General features: G+C 30.5%; 1 protein-coding gene across 9 annotated transcripts in view; it reads left to right on the top strand.

The window, feature by feature from the left end:
* Positions 1-27,735, top strand: part of Ca-alpha1D (Ca[2+]-channel protein alpha[[1]] subunit D) — an 84,268-nt gene that overhangs the window by 44,243 nt on the left and 12,290 nt on the right. For 5 of the 9 annotated variants that reach the window (XR_015810526.1, XM_088190790.1, XM_088190791.1 and 2 more), the window contains 28 exons: positions 2,704-2,888; positions 2,970-3,073; positions 3,141-3,301; positions 3,376-3,592; positions 3,650-3,904; positions 4,080-4,290; positions 4,354-4,474; positions 7,855-7,949; positions 8,011-8,123; positions 8,186-8,292; positions 9,530-9,662; positions 10,325-10,454; positions 10,522-10,688; positions 12,277-12,364; positions 12,643-12,750; positions 17,313-17,365; positions 17,437-17,583; positions 18,896-19,010; positions 19,082-19,212; positions 19,286-19,511; positions 19,578-19,661; positions 19,793-19,981; positions 22,945-23,047; positions 23,125-23,276; positions 23,343-23,440; positions 23,505-23,593; positions 23,663-23,803; positions 26,105-26,270. Coding sequence is in view for 8 of the 9 variants with exons in the window: in XM_088190790.1 (XP_088046916.1) it covers positions 2,704-2,888; positions 2,970-3,073; positions 3,141-3,301; positions 3,376-3,592; positions 3,650-3,904; positions 4,080-4,290; positions 4,354-4,474; positions 7,855-7,949; positions 8,011-8,123; positions 8,186-8,292; positions 9,530-9,662; positions 10,325-10,454; positions 10,522-10,688; positions 12,277-12,364; positions 12,643-12,750; positions 17,313-17,365; positions 17,437-17,583; positions 18,896-19,010; positions 19,082-19,212; positions 19,286-19,511; positions 19,578-19,661; positions 19,793-19,981; positions 22,945-23,047; positions 23,125-23,276; positions 23,343-23,440; positions 23,505-23,593; positions 23,663-23,803; positions 26,105-26,270 (3,889 nt within the window). In the remaining variant the exon portion in view is untranslated. Of the gene's footprint in view, positions 1-2,703; positions 2,889-2,969; positions 3,074-3,140; positions 3,302-3,375; positions 3,593-3,649; positions 3,905-4,079; positions 4,291-4,353; positions 4,475-7,854; positions 7,950-8,010; positions 8,124-8,185; positions 8,293-8,432; positions 8,551-9,529; positions 9,663-10,324; positions 10,455-10,521; positions 10,689-12,276; positions 12,365-12,642; positions 12,751-16,970; positions 17,079-17,312; positions 17,366-17,436; positions 17,584-18,895; positions 19,011-19,081; positions 19,213-19,285; positions 19,512-19,577; positions 19,662-19,792; positions 19,982-22,944; positions 23,048-23,124; positions 23,277-23,342; positions 23,441-23,504; positions 23,594-23,662; positions 23,804-26,104; positions 26,271-26,759; positions 26,855-27,735 lie in introns of those variants that run through there. The other 4 variants (XM_088190796.1, XM_088190794.1, XM_088190795.1 and 1 more) reach the window with 4 other exon arrangements.

Raw genomic sequence — 27,735 nt, forward strand, 5'->3', positions numbered from 1 at the left:
TGACCTTAGTCTATTTTTATCATGTCTAGAAGATCAGAATAAGTTATTATTAAATAATTGAAAAATTCTTTATTAATGGAGAATTTATGTATTTTTTAATAGCTAATAAAGAATTATTTCTGATTTCTGACCATAATGCATAGGAGCAAAAAATAAGCAAGTCAGAGTGAAAATAAGAGAAAAATAAAAACACACACCCATAAAATAAATACATCTTCTTTAAATTTCAATTCGTTATATTTATCGTGACTAGGGATTGCAATAGTACCGGTATTACCGAGAGAAAAAACAGTAAATACCGGTATTACTGTATTGATATTTTAATTATTATTATCTGAGTATCGCTTGCATTTTTTACCATGTTTATTGATTAGCAAAACTAAAGTATTTGAATACTCCGACTTTTTATTAAATTACAACTATACCTATGTTTACTATGTTTAAGTGTTCTTTAGTCGGCTTATCTGATAAATATCCATTCATTCAAAGTCAAACTAAATGCTTTATTGCTTAGTTAATGCTGTTATATATTAATAAATGTTCATACATTCTTGCGAATTTTGCGAAAAAATTCAATGATTCAAAAAACAGAACATTTTATTTAAAGATATTGAGTGAAGATGTAGTAATTATTGTCGTCTTCCAAGTATTTTTTTTTTTTTGAAAAAAAAATATTAAACAAGCAAGGCATATTTCGAGTTAAATTGCCGACATGCGCTTATACAATCTTCCTTACATTCAGGTACTTCTAAAAATACTTTATACGCTGCTCCTTTATTGTGTTATCTAGGAGTAGCAATAAAAATCAATATGACTACTGTGCACAAAAACATTTTTGTCCCAATTATATCTTCACTTTTATTTATTTATTATATTGTATAAAAAAATATTTTAAAAAATGCGGGCGGCATATTTTTTATCTTTAGAAGCAATAAGTCTAAAAAAACATCATCTTTGACATTGATTTTATGTATTACTAAGAATTTGTTGTCAGTTGCGATTATCTTAAATTTGTAGTTGAGAATGGGAATTTTTTTTCTAAAATCAGATTTATATGACTGATGATTGAGATTTTTTGTGATTTATTTTAGAAAATTTATCTCTCGTATACTTTATAATTTATACTTGTGTTAAAACAGTAATTTAATTTCATTTATAAATGTTAATATGGTTATAAATATGGTATAATAAAAAAATACGTATATACTGCATAATATTATTCTACTTTGATACCTACGTTAATAACACTACTTTTAGTCTATTTGTGTTAACGCAGTCAGTTTGAGAGCTATCCATTTCATTATTATTTATAATTGAGAAAGAGATGGCAATTTCGATTGATAGCTTGATAAATATAAAAAATTTAATAATGATTTTAATTTCTATAAATTCGCTCAAAATATAAACAGGAGTAATGATAAGTATATCGAACGTGTACTTTAGAGCAAATAGTTGGGGCGTAAACTCAAACTTGCCATCTCTCCCTCAATTATGAATAATGATGAAATGGATAGCTTTCGAACTGACTGTGTTAACACAAATAGGGTATAAATTAATTCCCTACAATGAGCGTCATTTTATTCTCCGCTTCTGCTTTCAAGCAATAAAAACATCTTCGTTTTTGGAGTTGTAAGTCATGGAGATATCGTTTTCAACGAATAAAATCTACGGATTTGAAAAAAATATTTTTTTTCCCCAGTAGAAACGAATGTTGATTTTTGCCCCAATACCGGTATTACCGGTATTGCAAAACCTAATCGTGACTGGGTAAAAATGGGCTATTTGATAAAGAGAGGTGGATTTTTTAAATAAATTACCGTTGACCGTTTGAGTAGATTAAGAACGGCCGTTTTGAGGGCAAACCCGAATGCATGTGTTATTTTTTCGCAAGGGGACAAATATTTTATTTCTTTCTGATGTATGGAGAATAATTTGTATCTTAATCTGTTAACGGCATGAAAGCCAATAATTCTCAAAAATAAATTCCCGGGTTATCTCGACACAGAATCCATCCTACCCATAGAAAAGTATAGCCAGACAGAATCATGGTGGAACACAATGCTCTTTTATTGGCCAGCTTTAACTTCTTTATGTCATTTGTTTGTTTTAGTTTATTCAATTGTGAGCAGTACTTGGAAGCAATAGTTTGGTTTAGTAACAACAGTATAATACAATTCCAATCCTATCAGATACAAATATGACCTTCTTTAGTTGAAATCCAGTCTGTATTGACCCTTCTGAAACACTGGTCATTGTTGTACATCCATTGTCAGTAATAAGTTGCTTAAGAAAAAAATATTTTTTATTTCGTTTCAAGTAACATATATTTTAACATTAAAGTATCGAGCTTCCTGACTATACTAAGCTTTCGTAAATGTTTCGAAACAGCAGTGGTATCATTTAGTGTCTGACAATCGTATATGTCGTCAATTGGCGGTCACTATCAATCAAGGTCTTGATTGGAAGTGACCACTATTCCTATCTGTGGTTATAAATCATTATCATCAAAATTTCCGGAAATTTTGCTCCCTTTATTTTTTACACCAAATTATCTTTGATTATGTACTATATCGTTTTTTTTTACAAAAAATTAGAGAAAATTCGCCCGGGAAGCAGTTAAAGTTGATATTATATTTAATTCTATAATAGGACATGAAATTACATTTATTTGCACCAACTAACTTTTTATATTATGTATTTCAGAGGAAATCATGGACGATCCTAAGCCATGCGGAGATGGTGGATACGTATGTGAGGAAGGAATGGTTTGCCGGTTATTTTGGAAGGGTCCCAACGATGGGATCACTAACTTTGATAACTTTGGGTTAAGCATGTTGACAGTGTTCCAATGCATCACACTAGAAGGATGGACAGATGTGTTATACAGTGTAATTTTTATATTTTACATATACATATATAATATAACACAAATATGTAATATAGATAATATGTGACATATTTTATGATAGATACAAGATGCTATGGGAAACAGTTGGCAATGGATATATTTCATTTCTATGGTGATCCTTGGTGCCTTTTTCGTTATGAATCTAATTCTTGGTGTGTTGTCTGGGTAGGTTAAGAATGATTGTACGTTTTTTGTGGATTTGATGTCGTGCTATAATATACAATCATTATAGAGAGTTTTCCAAAGAGAGAGAGAAAGCGAAAGCTCGCGGTGATTTTCAAAAGCTACGCGAGAAACAACAGATTGAAGAAGATCTTCGAGGCTATTTGGATTGGATAACTCAAGCTGAAGACATTGAACCCGAGAAAGATGACAGACAGAATAATCAAGATGGTGTTTATATTATTTTAGTATTTTATATCTTGAGATTGTAATATTATAATAAGTGTGTTTTATTTATTTTTAAGGCAAAGTACAAAGCTTAGGCGATTCAACAGAAGGTTTAGGACCAGATGGCGCACCTATTCAAGAATCATGCTTCAAACTATGGAAGAAAGACTTGGATAAGTTCAACAGGCGCATGAGAAGAGCGTGTCGTAAAGCTGTAAAATCTCAAGCTTTTTACTGGTTGATTATCTTACTAGTATTCCTCAACACTGGAGTACTTGCCAGTGAACATTATAGGTATGTTATGAATATATATATCGAATTAGATCAGAAGCTAATCAATCTATTTTGCAGGCAACCGCTGTGGTTGGATGATTTTCAAGAATATACGAATACATTTTTTGTGGCGCTGTTTACGTTAGAGATGATGCTCAAGATGTATAGTTTGGGATTCCAGGGTTATTTTGTATCACTCTTTAATCGTTTCGATTGCTTTGTCGTCATCGGTTCAATAGGAGAAATGGTACTAACAAACACAAAAGTCATGCCACCTTTAGGAGTCTCTGTATTACGTTGCGTCAGATTGCTCAGGGTGTTCAAAGTCACAAAGTAAGTTTTTTTATTATTATTTAACATACTAATTATATATTCTATTTATATTACTAATTTATAACACTCTATTAGCTACTAATTTAAGTTTAATATAATTATATATATTTTTACGAGTCAGTACCGATGAATATTTTATCTTAATTCGATTTCATAAATTGAACACTTTTTTTAGATACTGGCGATCTCTCTCAAATTTAGTGGCATCACTTTTAAATTCGATCCAATCCATCGCTTCTCTGTTGCTCCTGTTGTTTCTGTTCATCGTCATCTTCGCTCTACTCGGTATGCAAGTGTTTGGAGGAAAGTTCAACTATGAAAGCACTCAAGAGAAATATCGCTCAAACTTTGATAGTTTCTGGCAGGCCCTACTCACCGTCTTTCAAGTACGTAAATAACTTTCAATACATAAAGCTTTTATTTTGCTTAAGTATTATTTTTTGTTATAGATATTAACTGGTGAAGATTGGAATGCTGTTATGTACGTAGGAATTCAAGCTTATGGTGGAGTCGCTTCTTTTGGAATATTGGCATGCATTTACTTTATCATCCTCTTCATATGCGGTAACTGTATCCTTTTGATATAAAATATTTTCGATATTCAAATCTGGTCAACCAAATGACATTTTTTATATTTAGTATGAAAAAAGTTGATCAAAAATTATATTATTAAATATAAGCGTAGAGTGAAGTACTGAGCCTCCTAAAATACCTTACATACATAAATCTGCGCCTCAGCAGCTTAGACCAATCGCTTGCGGGTTTATTGAGACCAATTGGTGGCAAGAGAAATCCACCCCATTTGTACGCCCAAGTGTTTTTTTTGTTGATCAAAAATAATGTTGTTTTTATAAACATGTTTCCATTGACGAGTTTAGCTTGTCCTTCGATATAGAATTTATATACAAATTGTTCTTGATGAGTTTACAGCACTGTATTTATATTCAGGACCTTGTTAAATATAAATATACAAATTTTATTTTTAAAACAGAATATATGACTTGGCTGAACCATATCGAACTGTCGAACGCAAAATCCACTGCTTTTTTGCACTTTTATGGGGTGTCTCGTAGTTCTTCGTACTGCGGGTTTAGGTAAACTCTTGTTATTCCAAATCAAATTAAGTAGTTAGCGAAGTTTTTACTGAAGTTCTGGTGGAAGTGTTCCGGCTTATATATGGTTGAAGAATAGAGCCAGTCCAGCGCCCCTCCCAGTTCTCGATTTTTTTAGTAATGCTGATGATTTGGAGCGGAACCAGACTCTTTGTTTTTGTATAATACATTTTATTAGATTCGTTGATGGGTAAAGGGCGTAAGATAGCTTACAAATCATGTAATCGTTACTCTATGGAATTGTAATTTGTGTTTTAGTACCTGTTTGCACCGCAGTTCTTTGCATTTGGCACTGACCTTTTAGTGCACTTGTTCAGAAATACCAATGGGACTGTTTTCATAAGCTTCCACTCAGATTATTTGGTGTGTGTGAAACGATGTTACGTTTGAAGCAAAATTGTGTATATGCATGATCCTTATTTTTGATTCCTACTAAGCAGTGGTATTTGGCACTGACTTTTTTGTTTAAGTAAGGTCCAACTGATTTTTTTGCAATGCCAAAAAACTCATATTTAACAAGTCTTTTACAACTAATAACGATGCAACGATTATGAGTAGTCCCAACAAAATTAAAATAATTTTTTGATTGAGATAAAAAAAACAGCCTATTTTTGTAACTTCTTAAAAAAAGCTCTCACATAAAATAAACACATTTAAATCCAATAAACACTATAAATGAACTAAATTAAATCAAGGTGAAATAATCAGGATAAAAAACTCATGTACTTTTTCTTATAAACTCTTTTACAAAAACTTTTGTTTTGGTTTTTGCAGAAATGTTACTCAATTTTAAAGAATATTCATATTATTAAAATACTATCTAAATTTATGTAAGTCACGTTGAAAAATAAGCAATATCCATTTACTTAGAAAGTTTGCAAATTTAGTTTTGCTTAAAATTAAGTTTTGCCTTAAATTTAATACTTTTCATGTGTTAATAAAACAAAAAGTCGATTCTTCAGCTATTTTTGTTTGTCATAAACAAATTCACTGACTTGTTTGTGATACATAAAAATAAAATAAAATAAATAATAATAAAATAAAAATCTTATATACAATTGTTTTAAGCAGCTTCTGGACGCACTCGCTTTAAAATGGAACGCTCTACGTTCAATTTTCTACTCTATAAAAATTTAGTTTGTTCGATTGATTTCCGAGTCCCCGTTAATGTGTTCTTTTGCTGTTGATTGGAGACTCTGACAGTTTATAAATTATTAATAAGTCCAGAAAAAACTAGGTATGCTGAGAAAATATGACTGAAAAATAACAATAAAACTGACTCTTACATATTTAAAACAATAAATCTGCTGCTTTTTGCGCTTTTAATAATTGTCTCTGTCGAAAAATAACAATAAATCTGATTCTTACATATTTAAAACAATAAATCTGCTGCTTTTTGCGCTTTTCATAATTGTCTCTGTCGATTCATCGTAACTCTGCCTTCAACTCTCGAGAAATCCTCAAGCTTCTGACCAATATTTAGGATTCGGGGCGGATCTAGACTCTTTGTTATTGTATAATACATATATTACGCGTAAATAACTGCGTAAATCTGATTCGAAATATTTTTCAGGAATTTTTTGTACCTGCTTTGGCAAAGCTATTTGGCATTGACCGTTTATAGCAGAATCTGAAAATACTATTGGATACCGGTTAATGGACTCAAATACGTCTAACCGCTTCATGTTTCTCAGCCAGATTCTAGAAAATCTTTCGCGAAAGCTAAAACAAATAATGTTTTAGACAAAATGTATAAAGATTTACCCAGCGGTAAAGTCGGTGACTAATATCCGAAAGACCTAGGTTCGAATCCCATGTGAACCAGTATGTTTTTAAATTTCTTTCGTTTATGGGAGAACGGATTTAGTAGTTATTATATATTTATAATTTAGATCGATTATCACAGATTATGTTTTTTTTTATTTTTGGGTTTTAAGGTCGAAGGGGTGTGATTTTGCAGCCAAATTAGACAGATTATTTTTATTAGGTACAATTTATTACAATAGAGAAATAGTGGTGTATCACGAATGCGGCTATTAGTCTTTGTATTCTGTTGACTGAGCGTTGATGGTAGTTTCGTCTCCATGGTGCTCTCTGGAAGATTTGCAGATGTCTCTCGTGTCAATGCGGGTCTCTTTTGGTTTGCCTCAAATTCTGTCTTGCTTCGTGTGTTGAAAGCCATCTATAGATGTGACAAAGTATTGCATATTTTATAATGTTGACAACTCTATCGAACCACAGATGAAGATGTTAATGGGCCAGTTGCATCGCTTTTTGGTCCCATTGCAAGAAACCGCAAGGTGGCTACTTTTGAGGATCATTTATTTATTTAAATAATGTATTTAGCTAACATAGCTAATTGTATATATATCAAACAAACCATACATATAAAATTTAACATAAACATAAACAGAAAAAATTATTATAATTAATTTCTTAATGTACGAAAGTGGTTTTGGTGCAATCTTAATTATTATGCAATTGTTCAATACTGATTTTCTTCTTTATTGTAAAGCGTTTTGTCGAAACCAGTTGGTATTTCCTTTTCGTAATGTATGAAATGGTAGTTTGAATGACAGCTAGTTGAAACCCTCATGGATGATTATCTTGATGATATATTTTAAATAATAAGCTACTTCAGCTTATAGAAAATATCATATATGTACTAAAAAAAGATCAATGTTAGTCACCTGCGAACTGAAAGGAGTGGTGCTATAGTGCAGTAAATGCTATATTTAAAGACTGTGACAATTATGTCATATTCCTCTGGACTTGGATGTAAAAATTCTATAATATTTAGGTTTTTTATAATTTTCCTTTACTCATGAAATAATACAGACATCTTATTGAACGTGTTCTTGGCTATCGCTGTCGATAATTTAGCCGATGCTGAATCTTTAACTGCCATTGAAAAAGAAGCAGAGGAAGCTGAGGTAACATTTTGATTTAAAAATAATTTATTATGTTGTGATTAATTTTATATCCGATTATTAGGACGATGGTAAAAAATCTCATAGTCCGACTCCAATCGGAGGTGACGCTGGAGATACAATCAGAGGCGATACGGATGAAGAATATCAAAATGAAGATATTTATGACACTGAAATGTAACATCTGAACATGTGCTTAATGTGCTTACTGAATATGTGATTAATTATTATTATTTTAGATCTGAAAGGGATGAATATGATGAGACCGGTTCTGAAGCTGCTGTAAATTTGGACGAAGAAGAGCCATTAGAAGAAGAATTAGAGCCAGAACAAATTTTGGAGCAAGGTGATATAATCTGTTTTTAAATATCATATATTATATTGATTTTTTTAAGGTAGATTAGTTGGTAAATAATTTTATAAGAATCTTATCAAATATTGATTTGCGGCTATCTCGCGTCGCTATCCGACTTGTTTTCTATATAGAGGAATGTAACGTTAAGACAACTGCTAGACCGAGGAGACTTTCGGAGACGGATAAAAAGAACACGAAGAAACCCATACCCGCAGGCAGTGCTTTCTTTATCTTCTCGAGCACAAACAGGTTCAAAGAATTTAACGTCTGTGGATGTTTTCTTTTAACGAAAATGACAACAATAATATTTATGCAATAGTAACTTCATGTTAATTGTGAGTTAATCATGTGACGTCCGAGATCTTTGAAGCTGACTATACTTATACTACGTAATAAACATATGTTAAACTGTCCATCAATAATTCTATATATAATACGACGTTATTTTATATGTTTTAATATTGTTTTATGTTAAAATTGCAGGAGGTTTGGTGATGTTTCAAAATTAAACTAAATTAATTTGATTGCATATCGTTATGATGTATTAGAGAAATATATTTTTAACTTGCAGAGATGAATTATTTATAGATCATAAAGTTTTGCTTTAATACAATTGAGGAGAACAGAACAAAGTCAACAATGTACATAGTATTTTGAATTAAAATTAAGAAGTCAATCAAATCAAATTAATATAATCATCTAGCATAGTTTAACAATAGTGGAAAATTAAGTGTATTATTATTTATTATTCCTGATGCATTTACTTTAAAATTAAATAGTGTGATATATATTTAGAGAAGAAATATTACTTTTTATAGTACAAATGTTTAGTTAAATTATTTTAATTCTTGTTAATATGTATGAAATGTACATTGCTAACTTTGATTATGAAACACCAAAACATTAAACTCTTATTTTAAATTAAAGAAAGTGATATTTTCGATATAAAATTGGATGATATAATTAATATTTTGTGATGTGAATTAAACACGAGATGTATGTTAAATGCATCTCAAATAAGAGGAATGTTATTAATATGTTTTGTGCGTTTTTTTAATTATTCTTATAAGGCACTCTTCGCAGCTATCGTTATTAATTATTATGTTTTCGACGGGTCACGGTTATTTTTCGTCTCGGCAAAACACTTCACTAACAAACGCTTCTTGTTATTGTCTACATGTTGTTTACATTTTAACCAACTGCTTGTGGGGTAAATGTGGACGGTTAGAATTGGACGAAACCGGCGGTGAAGAAGCTCAAGTATCGGCTCGTCCGAGGAGAGTTTCAGAAGTTAACATGTCCAACCAAAAACAGCCGATACCTCCAGCGAGTAGTTTCTTCATATTTTCGCCTACGAACAGGTGAAAGCTAATACTTATTGGATGTTGTGTTCTTTTTTTTATTGTTTTCAAAAACTCACATTAACCTTTATTGTTGCTTTCAAACAGGGTTCATTAAGACGCTCTACCATTATAAAAACAACGGTTATTACAGCAAATTTTTAGATGCAGAAATTCCTAAATATCATTAATCATCTTACCATCCATGTATACATAATTAAATCCATGTATTATTATAAAGCCACGGTACAATATATTTTTTACAATAATTAAAAAAATATATTTACTTAAAATCAGCGTTTAATACATAGCAAAAATAATGTTGTATTTTACAAAAAATCATAAATGGTAAAGCGACCAATGTGCCAGCATATAGGTTAAGAATATAGAAATAAAAATATTCACAGTTTCAACTTAAATTAAAAATAATTCATATTTAGTTATTTTTCAATCCAAAAATTCAATGTGACAATCAAATTTTGGCTTTTAAATTCACAATGACAATCTGCATGATCATTGGTTGAGTTTAGAGTGGTTATAATTTCATCATTACTATAATTTAAATTGGCTAGATTTGCTCCGTTTTCAGGTTAATGCTACACAGTTTTTTTAATTTCCCAACAATTAAATATATATATATATATACTAAACATATTTTTAAAATATTTTACTGCATTTTTCAGTGTACGCGTCTTTTGTCATTGGCTGTGCAATCACTCACTGTTCGGCAACATCATATTGTTCTGCATCATGTTCTCGTCGGCTATGTTGGCTTGTGAAGATCCGTTAAACGCTAAATCCGATAGAAACGTCGTATGTTAACTTTCATTACTCTCAATATTAAAAAAGTATCTACATTATAACATAATGCATTTTTTAGATATTGAACTACTTTGACTACTTCTTCACCAGCGTGTTCACGATAGAACTCTTATTAAAGTTGATATCGTATGGTTTCATATTCCACAAAGGCGCTTTTTGTCGATCGGCTTTTAATCTTCTCGACTTGTTGGTCGTTTGTGTGTCATTGATATCAATGTTTTTCAGGTATATTGTAATGAAACTACTTAAAGTGTTGTATTTTGGGATAATATTTATTGATTCAAAAATAATAATATTACGTAAGCACGGTTGAATCGGATTAGTTTAGTTTCTTAACCACCAGACGATTAGTTTGAGTAGATTGCTTCCATTTCTGCAACCAGGACATCATCGTCTATATTTTAAACAATTTTTGATATTTCCGGTTATTTAATGAATCGCCTACCATTTCACAAATGTTTTTAATAGCCGTAGTAAGACATTTAAACAAATTATTCATTTAGTAATTTTTTTTCCATCGTTAATTTTTGTGCCCATTTTTTTTATTTGGAGTCCAGATGTACATCAACACATATATAATGCCTGAACTACACTCTCTGGAAGTTGGCCAAGGTTGGCCAATAGTGAGTTACTTCGGTCGAGTTCAGTTCTGTCCGCTCTAAAATCTCTCGGAAGTTGTCCGAGGTTACCGAGAACGTGAGGTAAAGTGGGGGTAATTCAGTCGACTTTGCCAGCTTCATTGTCGGCATTATTTTCCGAGTCAAAGGGACCGAAGTCGGAGCTGCTCTTTCGAGCGCGAGCGGTGAGATACTTTCGCTCTCTCGCGTGTTAAGTGACGAGAGAGAGAGAGATAATGCTATGGCGTTTCGCAAACTGAGATAGAACGAGTAACTCGCTTCAATTTCACTATGCGCGTAGGCGTCCTATGGTTAACACGCATGTCGAGCGCTGCACCGTGGTCACGTGGTCAAGTTATAATACCACATGCTTTTCGGGGACATCTTTGAATATTTTAGGGCACCAAAAGGGATTAATTATATTTTTGATAGTATATTCTTCTAACAGATATCGTTATTATATTTTTTTTTCATTTAAAATTAAATAATTAAAAAATAATTAGTGGTACTTGATTTTGTTAAAAAAATCGTTTCGAATATCCTTATGTATTTTCCAGATCGGTTTATATAAATATCACACCATAACGAATTCTTATTTAGAATCGATATCAACAAATTCTAGGATAGTCACAGATGTGGTGTTCGCATTCTGAAGTATCATTTTTATGCCTTATGGCATTTTGCAAAAGCCGACAAAGATTTTGCGTAAATTGAATATTTACGACCGAAAAGTTTTCACTGATATTGTATTGGTGAGTGCCCACAGAAACTTTTATAATTATCAGTAGCGTAATTTTAATAATATGACAATTTAAAAATTGTGATTATTTGGCACATTTTCGATCGCGCGCAAATATACCAGCTGTACGTGACAGAAGCCGCCGTCCGGAAGTCATTCACAGCGGCCGTCCGGACGGCATATGAAATTTGCGGCAGTGTGGTCGCTTACTCGAAGTCGTAGGTCTCGGCCGACTTCAATTGTAACTTCGGTTCGGACAACTTCCAGAGAGTGTAGTGCAGACATAATACAATATAACAAAAGGCATACTCGGGTATTAACTGCCAAAGTATGACTGATTTAAAATAAATAGTATCGTTAAAAAGTAAAATGTATAAATTATATAAATACTGTCCTATGATACAGCACTTTTTTCTATGTGACAATATAATGTATATATTGAATTGTATTCCTTCAGTTCTGGTGCCATATCAGTAGTAAAAATTTTGAGAGTTCTGAGAGTACTCAGGCCATTGAGGGCTATTAACAGAGCTAAGGGTCTTAAGGTCAGTATCATATATGTTTATGTTTCTCTTATGATATTACATTAACAATATATATCTACATGTATTATTATATAATATTAAAAATATAAATATCCATCATATTTTTGATTGGTATATAAAAATACATGTGATGTTCTTGTCTATTTAAATTTTACAAATGACATATTTAATTATATATAATTAATTAAGCTATGTTATAATTGTTATTATTATACAAAAATACCAGTATTTAAGTTATATTTAATTTGTTTTCTATTCAATTTATTTTTACCGTGTAGCATGTAGTACAATGTGTGATCGTTGCCGTTAAAACTATCGGCAACATTGTGCTGGTCACATGTTTACTCCAGTTTATGTTCGCCGTAATGGGCGTGCAAATGTTCAAGGTAAGGGGGGCACCCTGATTTGGTTTTTTTCTTCATCGTTGTTATTATTGTGTTCACTCGACTATTTTAGAGCAAACCACGCGTGATGGCACGAAAACTTTATGTTTATTTTTTTCCGATTAGAACATTCGTTTAGTTGCCGATTGCTATTTTATTATTTTTTCATAAATGCACCTTTGGGTTCTGAGCACATTTTAATTTATATTTTATTTGGGGGACAAAAATTTACTTAACATAAAATGACGTTTTGCTTGATTTTTCATTAAGGTATGTAAAGAGTGTTTGCTGTGTTTTTAATTATTTTATTTTTATTTTTTATACTAACTATTCACATTTTAATGGAACTGACATACCATTGTCAATTTTTGATTTGTAATTTATATATTTTCTTCGAAACTATGAAAATTGACAATCGGTATAAAAGTTATCGATGTTCACAGTCACAAATCAAAAAAATACATTTCTTTTTTAATTTGTCTACAAATAATATTTCATGGCATGTGTCATAATACAGTCATCCATTGTCGTTTGTGAAACGTGTTTTTTGCTGTACTTGTGGGAAAAAATTGGAAACAAAAAGCCATACTAATATTTTTTTACAGTGATTTTTTTTTCATATTTGACAGAAATTATTTATTACAAAGAAACAGCACAAGACTGTAGTCATATTAACAATATATTTTTTTATTAAATTGCGAATAAATCGTCTCACATATTATAATAAAAAAATAGTCGGTTTTCGCCCCGAAATGAAAAGCTGTATAAAAAAAGCATACGCCTTAAACAACAAAACATATACAAATTTTACGATGTCGAATAATCCATATTCTCAGATAGTCGTAAAAATGCTTTGGATTAAGTTTATGCGTTGCTTTGTCTGCGTCTCGTAGCTGAAGAGAGAAGCGGCTGTTTCCTCAATCTTCTTATCACTAAGTCTCTTCTTATCACTAAGTATTCCAAGTCAGGAGTATCTGGTTAAAGTTTATTATAAAATTTTCTGACAAAAGCTTACGATAAAAGTGTATTCTGAAAGAAAGCGTAGATGTAATTTTTTTATAGAAGTATTATATATATATATATACACTTTTTTAAATTGGGGAGATACTTTTACTTTTCTTACTCTGGGTGGAAACATTATATTATTGTCTATTACCTTTGTTTTGAATTTAGGTTGAAATAGTGTGTTCTATACAATCTTAACTGGTAACACAGATGTCGCGGGTTCGAGTCACGGTAACAGACTCGAATTTTTATTCATTAAAAACCGGTATCAGCTATTGATATTAAAGTATAATACACATAAGAATTTATAATTACTGTTTCTAATCTGAAAAGTCTGGTGCTTTTAATTCTTCATTATGTCTGATTGGTACAAATTTACTTAGGTTTACGCCTGTCAGGCAAAACAGAATTTTGTAATATTAGATTTTTATTTCAACAATGCAGGTTATGTATTATATGCATAATAACAACTACTAGCCTAAGAAACAAACATTTTTTAATTGCCGAAATTTATAAAATTTCTCATATTTTAAAATTATTATTGTTAAGCTGTGGACTTTTTTATTTATTGGAATAGATTTTTTATTGTTATTTGATATGGTGATATATTTTCAAGCATACTGAATTGTAGTCTTTTAAGCAGCAGGTTCAATTCAAATTTACCTTACTTAATTAAAGTTTAAAACACTTAATATTATGGTTAAAATAAAAATCAATAGTCTTGGTACTTTTGATTGTTTTTATAACGTTAAATTATGTGTGTCATATATTCAGTATTCAAACTTTTTTTTTACTTATATAAATAATTTATTATTTAATAACAATATTAGAATTGTTCCATCGCCTTTTTTGACACAACTATTTCTTTGTAATTGTAAAGACCGAATTTCCTTCTGTTATTACATATGTATTCCGATCGATCTCCGATCGTCACGTGCGTCCGCGTAACGAATTAACTTAACAAGTTGCAAATACTAATGAAAATTTGATTATATATATAGCTAATATATTTTTAAAAAAGATTTAAAATTTTTGAAGCTCTTTTAACATTAAAATCAATATTTATCATATTATTACACATTTTTTAGAAAATTCACAGTTTCGCAATTTCGAAACCATAAAAATGGTCGATTTTTGATTTCTAGTATTATATAAAAATGGTTTTCGAGTTTTCAAATCTTTACAAGAAAAAAAACTTATTTTAATGATTTTACGCAATCATTATAAATTGAACTACAAAAACATAACAGAGAATATAATCCATAAAAAAAAAATATATATAAATTTTATTTTAATTAGTATTGTTCTTTTAAAAATATGATTTTATCGTTTTTAGAACAGCAAATAATATACCAAAAATTCAGCATATTCAGTTTCTTTTGATTTATGTTTTTCATACCTTAAGAATCTTCTTTAGGTGTAAAAATCAGATCCTTCAAGATCCTAAAGAAACCGTAGCTTCTTTAAAAAGATTGCCATGATTTTTAGAATCTGTTCATGAAAAAAAAATTTAAAAAATGTAGACAATATTTTTTCATGTTACTTCCCAAAAAAATATGTTTGTAGAGTACAGAATTTATTTTATTTTGGCAGATTTAACTATAAAAGAGCAATAAAGACTCATTCATAAATGTTAATTATGTTTAATATTTTATCTAATTTCTATGTATTTAATTTGCAACTAATAATATAGTATCAATTATATTGAAGGGCAGATTGTATGTATTATTTCTGTGACTAAAAATACAATTAATACTGCTATTATTTCACTGTTAACTGTAAGTCATTGTTCTAAATCTAGGATTAGCACATTTCAATTTGTTTTCAAATGACGTCACTGATACATAGCATTTATTAGTAAAATGCTTACTGAGTCAATCTAACATTAATAAATTGATATAGCTTTTTTTTCAGTCCATATATAATAGTATATTATTCCATTAAAAAATCATAATACACAATTTAGTTGGTTTAATTATTTTGATCTTAATGACAATTGTTATAATATTGTCATTTTTTATTTTCTTGATTTTTTTGTATCGTTATCTACAGTTTCATACAAATTTTATTTTTTAGTTTTCTTAATTTGCGGTCTATCTACGAGGGGCGGTTGATAATTAGTCGGCCTAGGAAAGATATGTCGCAACCAGTACCATCAAAATGGTGCTATTCATAAACACTAACCTTTACATGTCTATTTGTCAATTGTCAGCCTGCTGCGTCACTTAGTTTGTGCTCAACAGTCATTGAAAACGAACAACTTTTGAATTTTTACAAAAATGAATAAAATCGAATATTGTGCAGTGATTAGATACTTGTTTTTGTAAAAGAAAATGAACGATGGGATCAACACCGAATTAAACGATGTTTATGGGGACTCATGTTAATAAATATTGTCATGTTAAACCGCAATAAGAAGGAATGTAACTTTTTTAAATAGTTAATGATTTTCTGTAAATTATTACTCAATAGAGTCAGTTATATTTATTTTTTTAAATATAGGTATTACCTTAAAACACAGTTCAACGCTCATCATACATACATGTAATATTTTTTTATTTAATAATTCGGTTTTGTTAGGTATTTAAATAATATTTTCAAAAGCCAAACTTTTACGACCCAAAGGTGCTTTTGAATTAACCTTATTTTTTGAACTAGAATCTAAAATAGACTAATTTATCCAAAATTATTTTGCTTCCCACTCCATCCCTTTGAATTGATTTTTGATTGTTTTTTTTTATATAATTATTATTTTAATATAAAAATTGTCACTAGTAGTGTGCCCCTTACCTCAATGAACAATGTCGATTGAATTGTTTTTATTACAATTAAGATTATGATAAAATTTCAATTGATGATTATTGTTATCCCAATTAATCGGTAAGTATTCCCGCCCCCGTACGTTTAATTATAACATGTTTGTGTTTTCTTTCTTTTCCTGCCACCCCTTTGCTGCCATTACCGACCAATCATGTGGTGTGTTTGCACGGACCCCGTTCGATGGCCCAAAAAAAAAACGTGATTGCAAAATATCACACACCGGCTTGCATTTTGTGTCCCGCGAGTGTGCCATTCAAAATCGTACCCATTTTATTGCGCATTCATACAAACACAATATAAAATGGATACGTCTATATTTGCTCCCCTTGATTGTGGTTTGTATAAACGCATTTATTAATAATAATAATTATTTAAATATATACGATACTACAAACCAGTATGTAGTAAAATGTGTCATAGTTGCGATTAAAACCATCGGCAATATAATGCTTGTAACTTACCTACTCCAGTTCATGTTTGCAGTTATAGGTGTGCAATTATTCAAGGTACGTATTGAACATTTTTATCGGTGTAACGAAATCAATTCAACGAGCTTCTCTAACATAATTTAACGTATTCTAACACTTGGACTCCTATTATAAAATTCCAACCATGTGGTGCATTTATGAATAATTAAATTAGTCAATTAAATTCAATGATCATATTAGTACAAAATTAGAAAAATGGTATATGTATCTAAAATATAGTGTTTGAAATATTCACATCATGATACGTTTTAGGGAAAGTTCTTTTCGTGTACTGACGGTTCAAAGATGACCGAAGAAGAATGTAAGTGAGTATCGTTTTAGTATCATCTTACCTATTAATTGATTTAGTATTAAAATGTCATAAATATGCTTGCAGAGGAACGTATATAGTCTTTGAACACGGAGACTTGAACAAGCCTGGTATTAAAGAACGCGACTGGTCGAGGAACAGATTTCATTTTGACGATGTGCTCAAGGGTATGTTGACGCTCTTCACAGTTTCCACGTTTGAGGGTTGGCCAAAGTAAGTATCATATATAACTGAATATCAAAGGCAACATTCGTCCATTTGTATCTTGGTTTGGAAGATATTTAATACATAAAAATTTAATCGTAAAATTCACAAAAACCTATCCTCAAATTTTGTATGGGTGCCTAGTACCCTATAACGAAGTCCCAATCTCTACGCTATAGGGGGGTCAACTATTAACAAATATACAGGCGGCCCTCGACTTTAGTACGTTTGACTTTCGCACAATTCGCTATTTCGCACATTTAAAAAAAAACAATTTTTTTTAATTTAATTTTTTTTTTAAAAAACGTTTTGATAGCGGTGAATTATTTGCTTTAATCGGACGTTCGTATGATACAAACAGGTCTATGTTTAATTTTGCAAAATAAAAATATAATTAAAGAATACGTTCAAAATTGTGGAAAATAAAGATATATTTCCACAATCTTTAATGATATGTTTCCAAAAAAACACAGCAAAAAAAAAACATTTATGAAATGGAAAATCTTTGTCATCGTAGATCGATGACCAACATCAAAAAGATGTCCCTCTGAGTATTTCAATTATTCAAGCAAAAGCTCTTACTTTGCACAAAGATTGGAAGGATAGATTAAAAAAATATTTTAACACGGTTTTTCAAGCAAGTAACGGTTGGTTTCACAATATTAAAATGAGGTATTCTTTTCATAACAATAAATTTACTGGAGAATCCGCTGATGCGGATAAAGATGCTGCAAAAGAATTTATTTCCTAATTATCCAAAATTATTGAAGATGTAGAATATTCCTCTAGCCAAATATTTAATGTAGATGAGACAGGTTTATTTTGGAAAACTCTTTAACAATGAAAAATATGAATGAAGCCTTCACGCACCTTGACAAATTTTTAAATATTATGGAAGATTGTGATCCCAATGGAAAACGCATATCTCAAGTGCGTGGGGCGATCAATAAAAACATAGCATGTTATAAAATACTATATGAAGAAAAGAAAAAGAATAGTGGAAAACAGTTAACTCTTGATAACTTTTCAAAGGAAATACCCGCAAACCCCACTTAAACGCGTCTCTTAAACGTCTTATATTTACTTGATAAATAAATATTTTAAAATACACACAATTTCAATTTTTTTTTACTTCCCTCGACTTTCGTACATTCAACATTCGCACTCATTTTCAGGAACCAATTATGTGCGAAAGTCGAGGGCCGTCTGTAGTATATTAAATATCATTTTTTTATTATTAATTTGGTGATTGTTGCCTTTGTTTATATTAAAATTTTATTGATGATTTTTTGATAATATGTAAATTTTTTTATAATTTCAGCCTTTTACACGTGTCAATCGATTCTAACACTGAAGATTATGGTCCAATTCATAATTTCCGTCCAATTGTAGCTGCTTATTACATCATTTATATAATTATAATAGCGTTTTTTATGGTGTGCTTCAAAAAATGAATTAAATAGTGCTTTTTATAGCTTGTAAATAATGCTATTTATTTTGATTTTAGGTCAACATATTCGTAGGCTTCGTCATAGTCACGTTTCAAAACGAAGGTGAACAAGAATACAAAAACTGTGAATTAGATAAGAATCAAAGAAATTGCATAGAATTTGCGTTGAAGGCTAAACCTGTGCGACGGTACAATTTTTTTATAATTTTTCATTGATAAAAATCATATCACGCGTACTGAAAAATTATTGAAAAATTATAGGTATATACCGAAACACAGGATACAATACAAAGTGTGGTGGTTTGTGACGTCACAACCTTTCGAGTATACGATATTCATTCTCATCATGATAAACACCATAACGCTGGCGATGAAGTTTTATCAGCAACCAGAACTATACACCGAAGCTCTTGACGATCTGAATATGATATTCACGGCAGTGTTTGCGTTGGAGTTTGTGTTTAAGTTGGCGGCGTTCAGATTTAAAGTATGTATTGTCATTATCAAAATTATTTCATTTATGAATTTTATTGATATAAATCCGTTTTTTCAGAATTATTTCGGTGATGCATGGAACGTATTCGATTTCATAATCGTACTCGGAAGCTTCATCGACATTATCTATTCAGAAGTGAACGTAAGCAAAGGAGTAATGGACTTAAATATATAACATTAAGCTCTTATTTTACTTTATTTTTTTATAGCGTATGTTAATAAGTTATGTATCAGTGTTGATCTATTTTACTTAGTCAACTTGTTGTTTTTCAGCCCGGTTCTTCGTTCATATCCATAAACTTCTTCCGTCTGTTTCGTGTGATGCGACTCGTCAAACTGCTGTCCAAAGGCGAGGGCATTAGAACTCTCTTGTGGACTTTTATAAAGTCCTTTCAAGCACTGCCTTACGTTGCTTTATTGATTGTGATGCTGTTCTTCATATACGCCGTAATCGGAATGCAGGTACGAATGTCTGTTGAGGACAAATTAAAATAACAGAGCTCCCAAGTACATACACGGCATCAAAATCGCTTTGCCGCCTCCCAGATGAACTGGTTCTTTTTTATTTTAATTTAGTATTGTTATAGTCAGATGATTTTACTTGCTTAGCATATGAGAAAGACTATCAGATTTATTTATGAAACCGATTAATTTGTGCGTTTTATGTGCTTATTTTATTGATAATTATACCATCACATTAATCAAAACCCTTAGATTGGTTGATATGGAATAGGGATTTAGTAGGACCATATTTTATCTTTGACTACTTTCTGAAAGTTTGAACCCTCTTCGATTTATATTTAATTTAATTTTGAGATCATCCTGTTTTACAGAGTTGTGGAAATGCTCTAAGATCACCCTGATTCATAAGAAGAGTGTCAAATCTCACATTGATAATTACAGACCAATAGCGTTGATTTCAGCACCTGCTAAATTATTTGAAATTGTATTTCATAAATACATTTTTAATCATTGCAGGTGTGTGCTTCTCGAGTCACTAATCTTATGCTTTTTTCTAACTTTCTTTCAAGATCATTGGACTCTGATGTACAAGTGGACGTTATATACATAGATTTTGAAAAAGCATTCGATTAAGTTAATCATGCTTTACTTGTGAAAAAAATTATCTAATTTCAGGTTTTCTAAAGGTCTTATAAACCTATTCTCATATTACTTGAAGTATAAAAAATATTTTTCAGATTATTTACTGGACTACCTCAAGGATCTAGCTTGGGTCCATTGCTGTTTCTATTGTTCATTAATGACATAGAAACAGCAATGCATTATTAATTTATTTTATTATATGCAGATGACTTAAAAATTTTCAAGAAAGTGCAGTCGATTTCGGATTCCCTCGATCTGGAGGAGGTTCTCAATTCTTTATGGAAATGGGATTGCTATAACCAATTGCTTTTCAGTGTAAAGAAATGTCACACAATTTCATTTGGCGGCGGAATATTCCTACCATCTCACCGGATATATTCTAGATAAGTCTTCTTTTACTAAGGATTTAGCTGTGACTTTCGAAGAATATTGGAAATTTAGCCAGCATAGCAGATCATTAAAAATGCTCGGTTTTATCTTAAGAAATGCGCGTTACTTCAAGAATACTTTAGTATTACGCACTCTTTATGATGCTCTAGTCCGCAGCATACTAGAAACTAGCTCTATTATTTAAATTCCAGGCGTAATGAGTCAATGTAACGAATTGAAGCTGGAAAATGTACAGCGTAAATTCCTTTGATATTTATACTTGAAGGAATACGGGTATTATCCGTTCTTGTTTTCCAGTGCTTGTATTATGTGAGCGCTGAGATACGTTTCTTTGTCAACTCGCAGAAGTGTTTATTTAATTAAACACTTTTGGAAATTGCTCAAAGACATCGTAGACAACCCTTCGGTGCTCGAGCAGCTTCAAATGTAGGCTCCGGAAGGTGGTTATAGTTCTCGATCGCGTCCACTGTTCTTGCCTGTAAAGCCTAGAACTGGAGCACTTGCCAAATCTTCTCTGGCAAAGACCGTTCGTCTGCTCAATACTGTACATAAAGATATTAACATTTTATAGTGCACATATGGGGTTTTGGTTCAATTCGTGTGAGACAATGCACACCTGTTGAGGTGATTTGTGTCTGTTCTTCTATCTTGTTTTCGTGTATGTGTGTGCGTATATAAGTTTGTATGTATGTATGTATTTTAAAATTGTAATATATTTTATACTTTTGGCAATCGTGACGCATTAGGTTAATCTTTCAGGCACGATGGTCATAATTTCAATAAATAAATAAATATGTTGGTTTTTAGGGGCTCAAATATTTTGGGTTCATCGGCGTAGACACGCTACTAAGCGTAACCCCACAAAAAACTCAAACAACCATAAATCTCATGATCTTGGTGGCCAGTTGAAGTCAGTAAAACATGAAATAATGCGATTTTTCACGCAAAACATCCAACGATGCACCCAATGTGTGGCAAGCTGCTCCGTCTACATGGAATCACATGTCTTTCACATCAATTTCTTTGATTCAGTGCCAAAAATAATCGGTTATCATGCTTCTATAGCACTCACCGTTGACTTACAGTCTGACCTACATCGTTTTAAAAAAATTAAGGCTTAACGACGCCACCTGACACAATGCGCACTTTTTGGGGTATTTAATAGTCTCTCGTGTATCACATGAGAATTTTCCTTGCCTTGTATGCGGCAATTTTGCTTATGAACATTCCCAGAGAAATTGTCTCTGGATTAGTTATTGTGTTATCTGAATTTTATTCGCATGTAGGTGCAATTCCAGATGCAAAATGCGTCAAAAGGAGCCATAAGAAAAGCCCAAAAGCTGTGAACGCTCACGAATCAACAATTCTAGGTCTACGACCACATTTTTACTTACAGTAGCAATATTCTTGACTATGTGAGCGCCAGAATGATGTACAGGTTCAACGCTTTCAGCCTCTTATTATTTTGAATTATTGCGAATTATTTGCTCAGTAGGACGATGAACACAGTTCGCACAGAATTATTATTTCTGCAACAATGTTTAAGCGATCCATTTCGTAAATGTGTTGATGCAAACTAACAATTGACACTTTGAACATGCGTGATTATTGACAGCTGTCTGATTTATAGTGTTGCTAACATATTAAACTTAAAATTGTAATAAGTTTTATACTTATGGCAATCGTGACACATTAGGTTAACCTGTCAGGTCACCATGGTCATAATCTTAATAAATAAATAAATACAAAGGGATTTATTAAATTAGTGCTTCCTGACTATTTTTTATGATACGCCCCTCGAATGAAGATACAAGGTTGTGTATCTTTGAATAATGTACATTCACTATTTTAAGTACTTTCTAAATATCCTTCATATTACGTATGTTATTTTTTAAATAGAGTATTATTTATTTTATTGATATGCTTCACAGGTGTTTGGTAAAATTGCCATAAACGAAGAGACAGCTATAACAAGAAACAATAATTTTCAAACATTCCCTCAAGCTGTTTTAGTGCTTTTTAGATCTGCCACAGGTATTTATAAAATTTTATTAGTACATATCTAATAAATATATACATATTTTAATAATTAATTCTTATATTTTTTACAGGTGAAGCGTGGCAGGATATTATGTTAGACTGTACTAATAATGAGAACGTAAAGTGTTCTCTTGATTCCGACGATGCAAACTCAACCGAGAGTTGTGGCAGCAGTATAGCTTTCCCTTATTTTATTTCCTTCTACGTTCTGTGCTCATTTTTGGTGAGTTTATTCCTCTTCATGAATGTATTTAAAGTAACTATTTTTTATACTAATTTTATTTTAAAGATCATCAATTTATTCGTCGCCGTCATTATGGATAACTTTGACTATCTAACGAGAGATTGGTCAATCTTAGGTCCTCACCATTTAGATGAATTTATTAGGTATTAACTAAGCTCTTCTTTATATAAATATGAAGTGATACTCAACATATAAATATTTATTTAGACTGTGGAGTGAATATGATCCCGATGCCAAAGGTCGCATAAAGCATTTGGACGTCGTGACTTTGCTCAGAAAGATCAGTCCGCCTTTAGGTAAGTCTTATTTACTATTTATATATTATACAACGGATATTTTTATTGAGTTTATTGTTTTAAAAATAGGTTTTGGAAAGCTTTGTCCTCATAGAGTGGCTTGTAAAAGACTTGTTTCAATGAATATGCCGTTGAATAGTGACGGTACTGTTTTGTTCAACGCCACTTTATTCGCCGTTGTTAGAACATCATTGAAGATCAAAACTGACGGTTAGTGTTTCAAGTTATATATTTCTAAATAAAAATCACAACAGAAATAATTTTTGAAAAATACATAAAATTAACTCATTCTCAACTGTATACTAATAAATTTAAAATATGTGTAAATTAACTCACTACTCAAAGGGTTAAGGATAGTTAGGTATAAGAAAACGAGTACGGCCAGGGGAATAATGTATGGCGGTGTGAATTTTTATAATAATATTCATAAAACAATTCGCAAAAATTAATGCATTAAGAAATAGATTATATTCTGTTCATGTTTATATTATATTTTATATGTATGTTTAAATAATAAATAATAAATCTAGAAAGTGTGATGACCTGAATGAATGATAATCAAAAGGTGCAAGGTCTGAAGAGTATGGTGGTTGAAACCAAATACTAGCGTTAACTATATGCCAAGTCGCATAAAAGCTTGTATGGGGGCCTGGTCAATTTACCATAAGACTCGTTTTTTTTTTTAAATAATTTAAATTTTTTTTTAAATGCAAATTAAGCTTTTGAACACTTTTTGCATACGACATTTTTCAGTAGGATTTCATTTTGCAAAGTTATGACACTTTAAATTTTTACGTTGGCCGCCATTTTGTAAAAAAAAATATATTTTTTTATACAGAACGTATAGGGGGTAATCAATAGTTCTATACGACACTAAAAAATTAATTTTAAATCTTCAAAACCAAGCAATTAAGAGCGTTAACTCTTTTGAAAGTCTCAAAATAGCTCGTATAGGGGTCCGATCGAACTGATACGTCGCTTGTTTTGAAGCAAAAAACTTTTTTTTTATATTTTATTTAGATGATGTTTAGGCTTTTAAACGTTTCATACGTGGTCCAATTCAAAACTTTAATCTTGTACTGGTTCATCATCACCACAAGCTTTGTCATAATGAAAAAAATCATTTCTATTAATTAATTGAAGTTTAACCTTTTAGAGAGCAATGATTAATTTTGCTAATTTATAACAATAATATTTGAATATAAATCTAGAAGTTATTTTAAATGTACAACTTTTATAATTAGATGATCCAGGTATAAGAATATATTTTTCGTGTTACGTTATGTTAAAAACCCATTAGTCAATGCAAAAAGACTCGTTTTGTCTTGCACTAAAATCAACACATGTTGAAGCATAGTATAATACATTAAATAAGAGGCAGAGTCCATACGTCGTACCACAAAACTATTCTTAAGCGATGCAAATTCCATACAGTATATAAAGTTTATTAAATTAATAGAAAGTTTAGAGTAGTATTTTTTCTTTAATTTTTTAATAATATTAAATAGTTTAATGTCTGTTTTGATAGTTTTTGTAATAAATACACTTTAATTTTTCTCTGTTTAATTAATAATAATATTTTTGCAGCAAAAAATTATGGGTATTTTATTTATGTAGAACAATGAACGTCACAGCTTCCAAATTGTACACACATACATTTGCGCGTGCTAGAACCCAGTCACAAGAATAAAGTCGTATACGTCGCACGAAAATAAGATTGTGTGTTTTTTTGTTTCTACCTGCGCTGCAATAAAGGTTATTATCGGGAAACTGCAGCGTATTAGCATAGTTTGGAAAGTTTAAAAGAGATCGTAAACTTTTATACGTATGATATATTATTTAAAAAATGTAATTAATTTTTTTTTTAAATTAATAAAATATTTTTGATATATAGTGAAACAAATTATATATATTAGACACAAATTTACATACATAGAAAATATATTTACGGAAAATTTACATGCATAATTTAAAACGCATATTTTAAAATACAATTAATTACATTTAAAAAAATAAAATTTTCAATTTTTAAAAAGTCGTTATGAAAAATTGTGAGAACCGAATCCAAAAACAGTTTGCTGTTAACAGATACGTCAAAAATTCGTACTGCAATAATTTTGTAAATGCGTTGTCTACGTATACAGACGTATGCGAGAGAGAAGCGATACATGCGCGTAAGAATACTCGTTGTCTCGCTTGCTTTTGATTTCAAGGAACTCGTCTGTTTCATATCCGGTTATAAAAATAAACATATCGGTCTATTTTGCACAAAATAAAATATATATAATATCACAGTAACTGGTTGTCAACTCCTACAATATGATTGTGTGAGTAAATCGTATGTGTGTTTTTGGATGAAATGTGGATAGCGTGATGACCACTGATGTAGAATAATAAAAACATAATGATTATTATTTTTTTATTATGGGTGCGATTATGAATAAATACAAATGTGCGACACATACAAATCTGTACCTTTTATATGTAAATTATCTAATTTTCTTTATATAGGAAACATTGATGACTGTAACTCCGAATTAAGAGCTGTAATTAGAAAAATATGGAAGAGAACTTCACCCAAGTTGCTAGATCAGGTTGTACCACCTCCAGGCATAGACGACGAAGTAACTGTCGGAAAGTTCTATGCAACTTTCCTCATCCAGGATTACTTCAGGAGGTATGATTTTGATATACATTATATAATAAATATGTATGGCATACAATATTATCAACATTTATATATTAAACACAAGAGAAAATGTCATTTTTTTAAAGCAATTTTATTTTAAAGGACTAGTATTCCCTTAAGAGTTTAAGACATTCTCTCTTGATTAATGTTTAGTTATATTTTTATATACTTATTAAAATTTGCCTTTAGATATGTTTTAAACAAATTATTTACAGCACATTAGAAGCTTTTTTTTGTATGTAGAATATAAATTTAACTAAAAATAATAGTTATTGACACTAATATTAATATAAAATTTGATGATATTAAAGTTGAAAAGAGTCGCAATTTTTATTTGGGGAAAGCTTATTATTTATACGCATTAAAATATTATTTTTTCCCTAAGTAAGAATTTTTCCTGGTCCCTGGAATATACACGAATATATCTTTATACAAAATGAGTTGCTTCTTTGTTGGTTTTCTGTCTGTTTTTCATAGGAATCACGCGTAAGTAGAAGTGTGACGCCACGTCGCTTAGTCTATGCCCGAATTTAGCCCCCCCGTGTGATAATAGCACAAAAATAAAATAAAAAGGTTTTTTATGAGCCAAAAAATCTTCAGCCTTATCCGTAAAACCATAATTTATATTATACATAATAGTTTTTTTTTTTTGATTTTTTTGAGAGTGCCTTTTCAAAGTTTGTTCGCCACAATCTTGTTTCAGATCTTTACGATACATAACAGTTTGAAGAGTTAACATTAGATAACTCACATTTTTGCGTCACAGTTGAATTTTTTATCATATCACTTTAATAATTGTACATATTACATCATACATCTGAATCGAATATTAAAAAAAAACGTTTAATTTCATACACATAACTGATATATTTTTATGAGATTAAGAACAAAATTTGATTTGATTGTGTAAATATATTTCGAATACTCAGATTTACATTGTCGATGCTTCAATAGGCTGTCCCTTTATTGTTTTAAAAATATAATTATCAGGTTGCTTTATTTATTACTACCAATAACTAAATGGCACTTTATGTGTTAAATATAAATGATACATTTTGGATGTATCAACTTTTTGGATTTACTTTGTTGTGTAACAAAAAATTATCTGTTCTTTTAAAATTATTGTATATCTAATACAAGCAGAAGGGAAAAACTTTAATAAAATTGGAATTATTCTTCTTTGACGAATAAGTGCTTTGGTAAATGTTTATTTTTACAACAAAATTTTCCCAAATTCTATTGAATTTTATGTTTTTTCCTGGTGTTGTCCCCAATTCATACCCAATTGAGATATCAACGTCCATAATATAAAATGTACTACATAAAGTATTGTGAAACTTGAAATTTTTATATAAAATAATTGATTTAAAAATACCATTAGTTGAAACTAGGAAGACTTGATAATAATTTTGTGTTTGTAACTATTTATTTATAATCAAGTATCCCCAGTTTT

The sequence above is a fragment of the Plectrocnemia conspersa genome, unplaced genomic scaffold, assembly GCF_051122295.1.
Source record: "Plectrocnemia conspersa isolate PC_06_02 unplaced genomic scaffold, ASM5112229v1 ptg000008l, whole genome shotgun sequence".
NCBI classification, from domain to species: Eukaryota; Metazoa; Arthropoda; class Insecta; order Trichoptera; family Polycentropodidae; genus Plectrocnemia; species Plectrocnemia conspersa.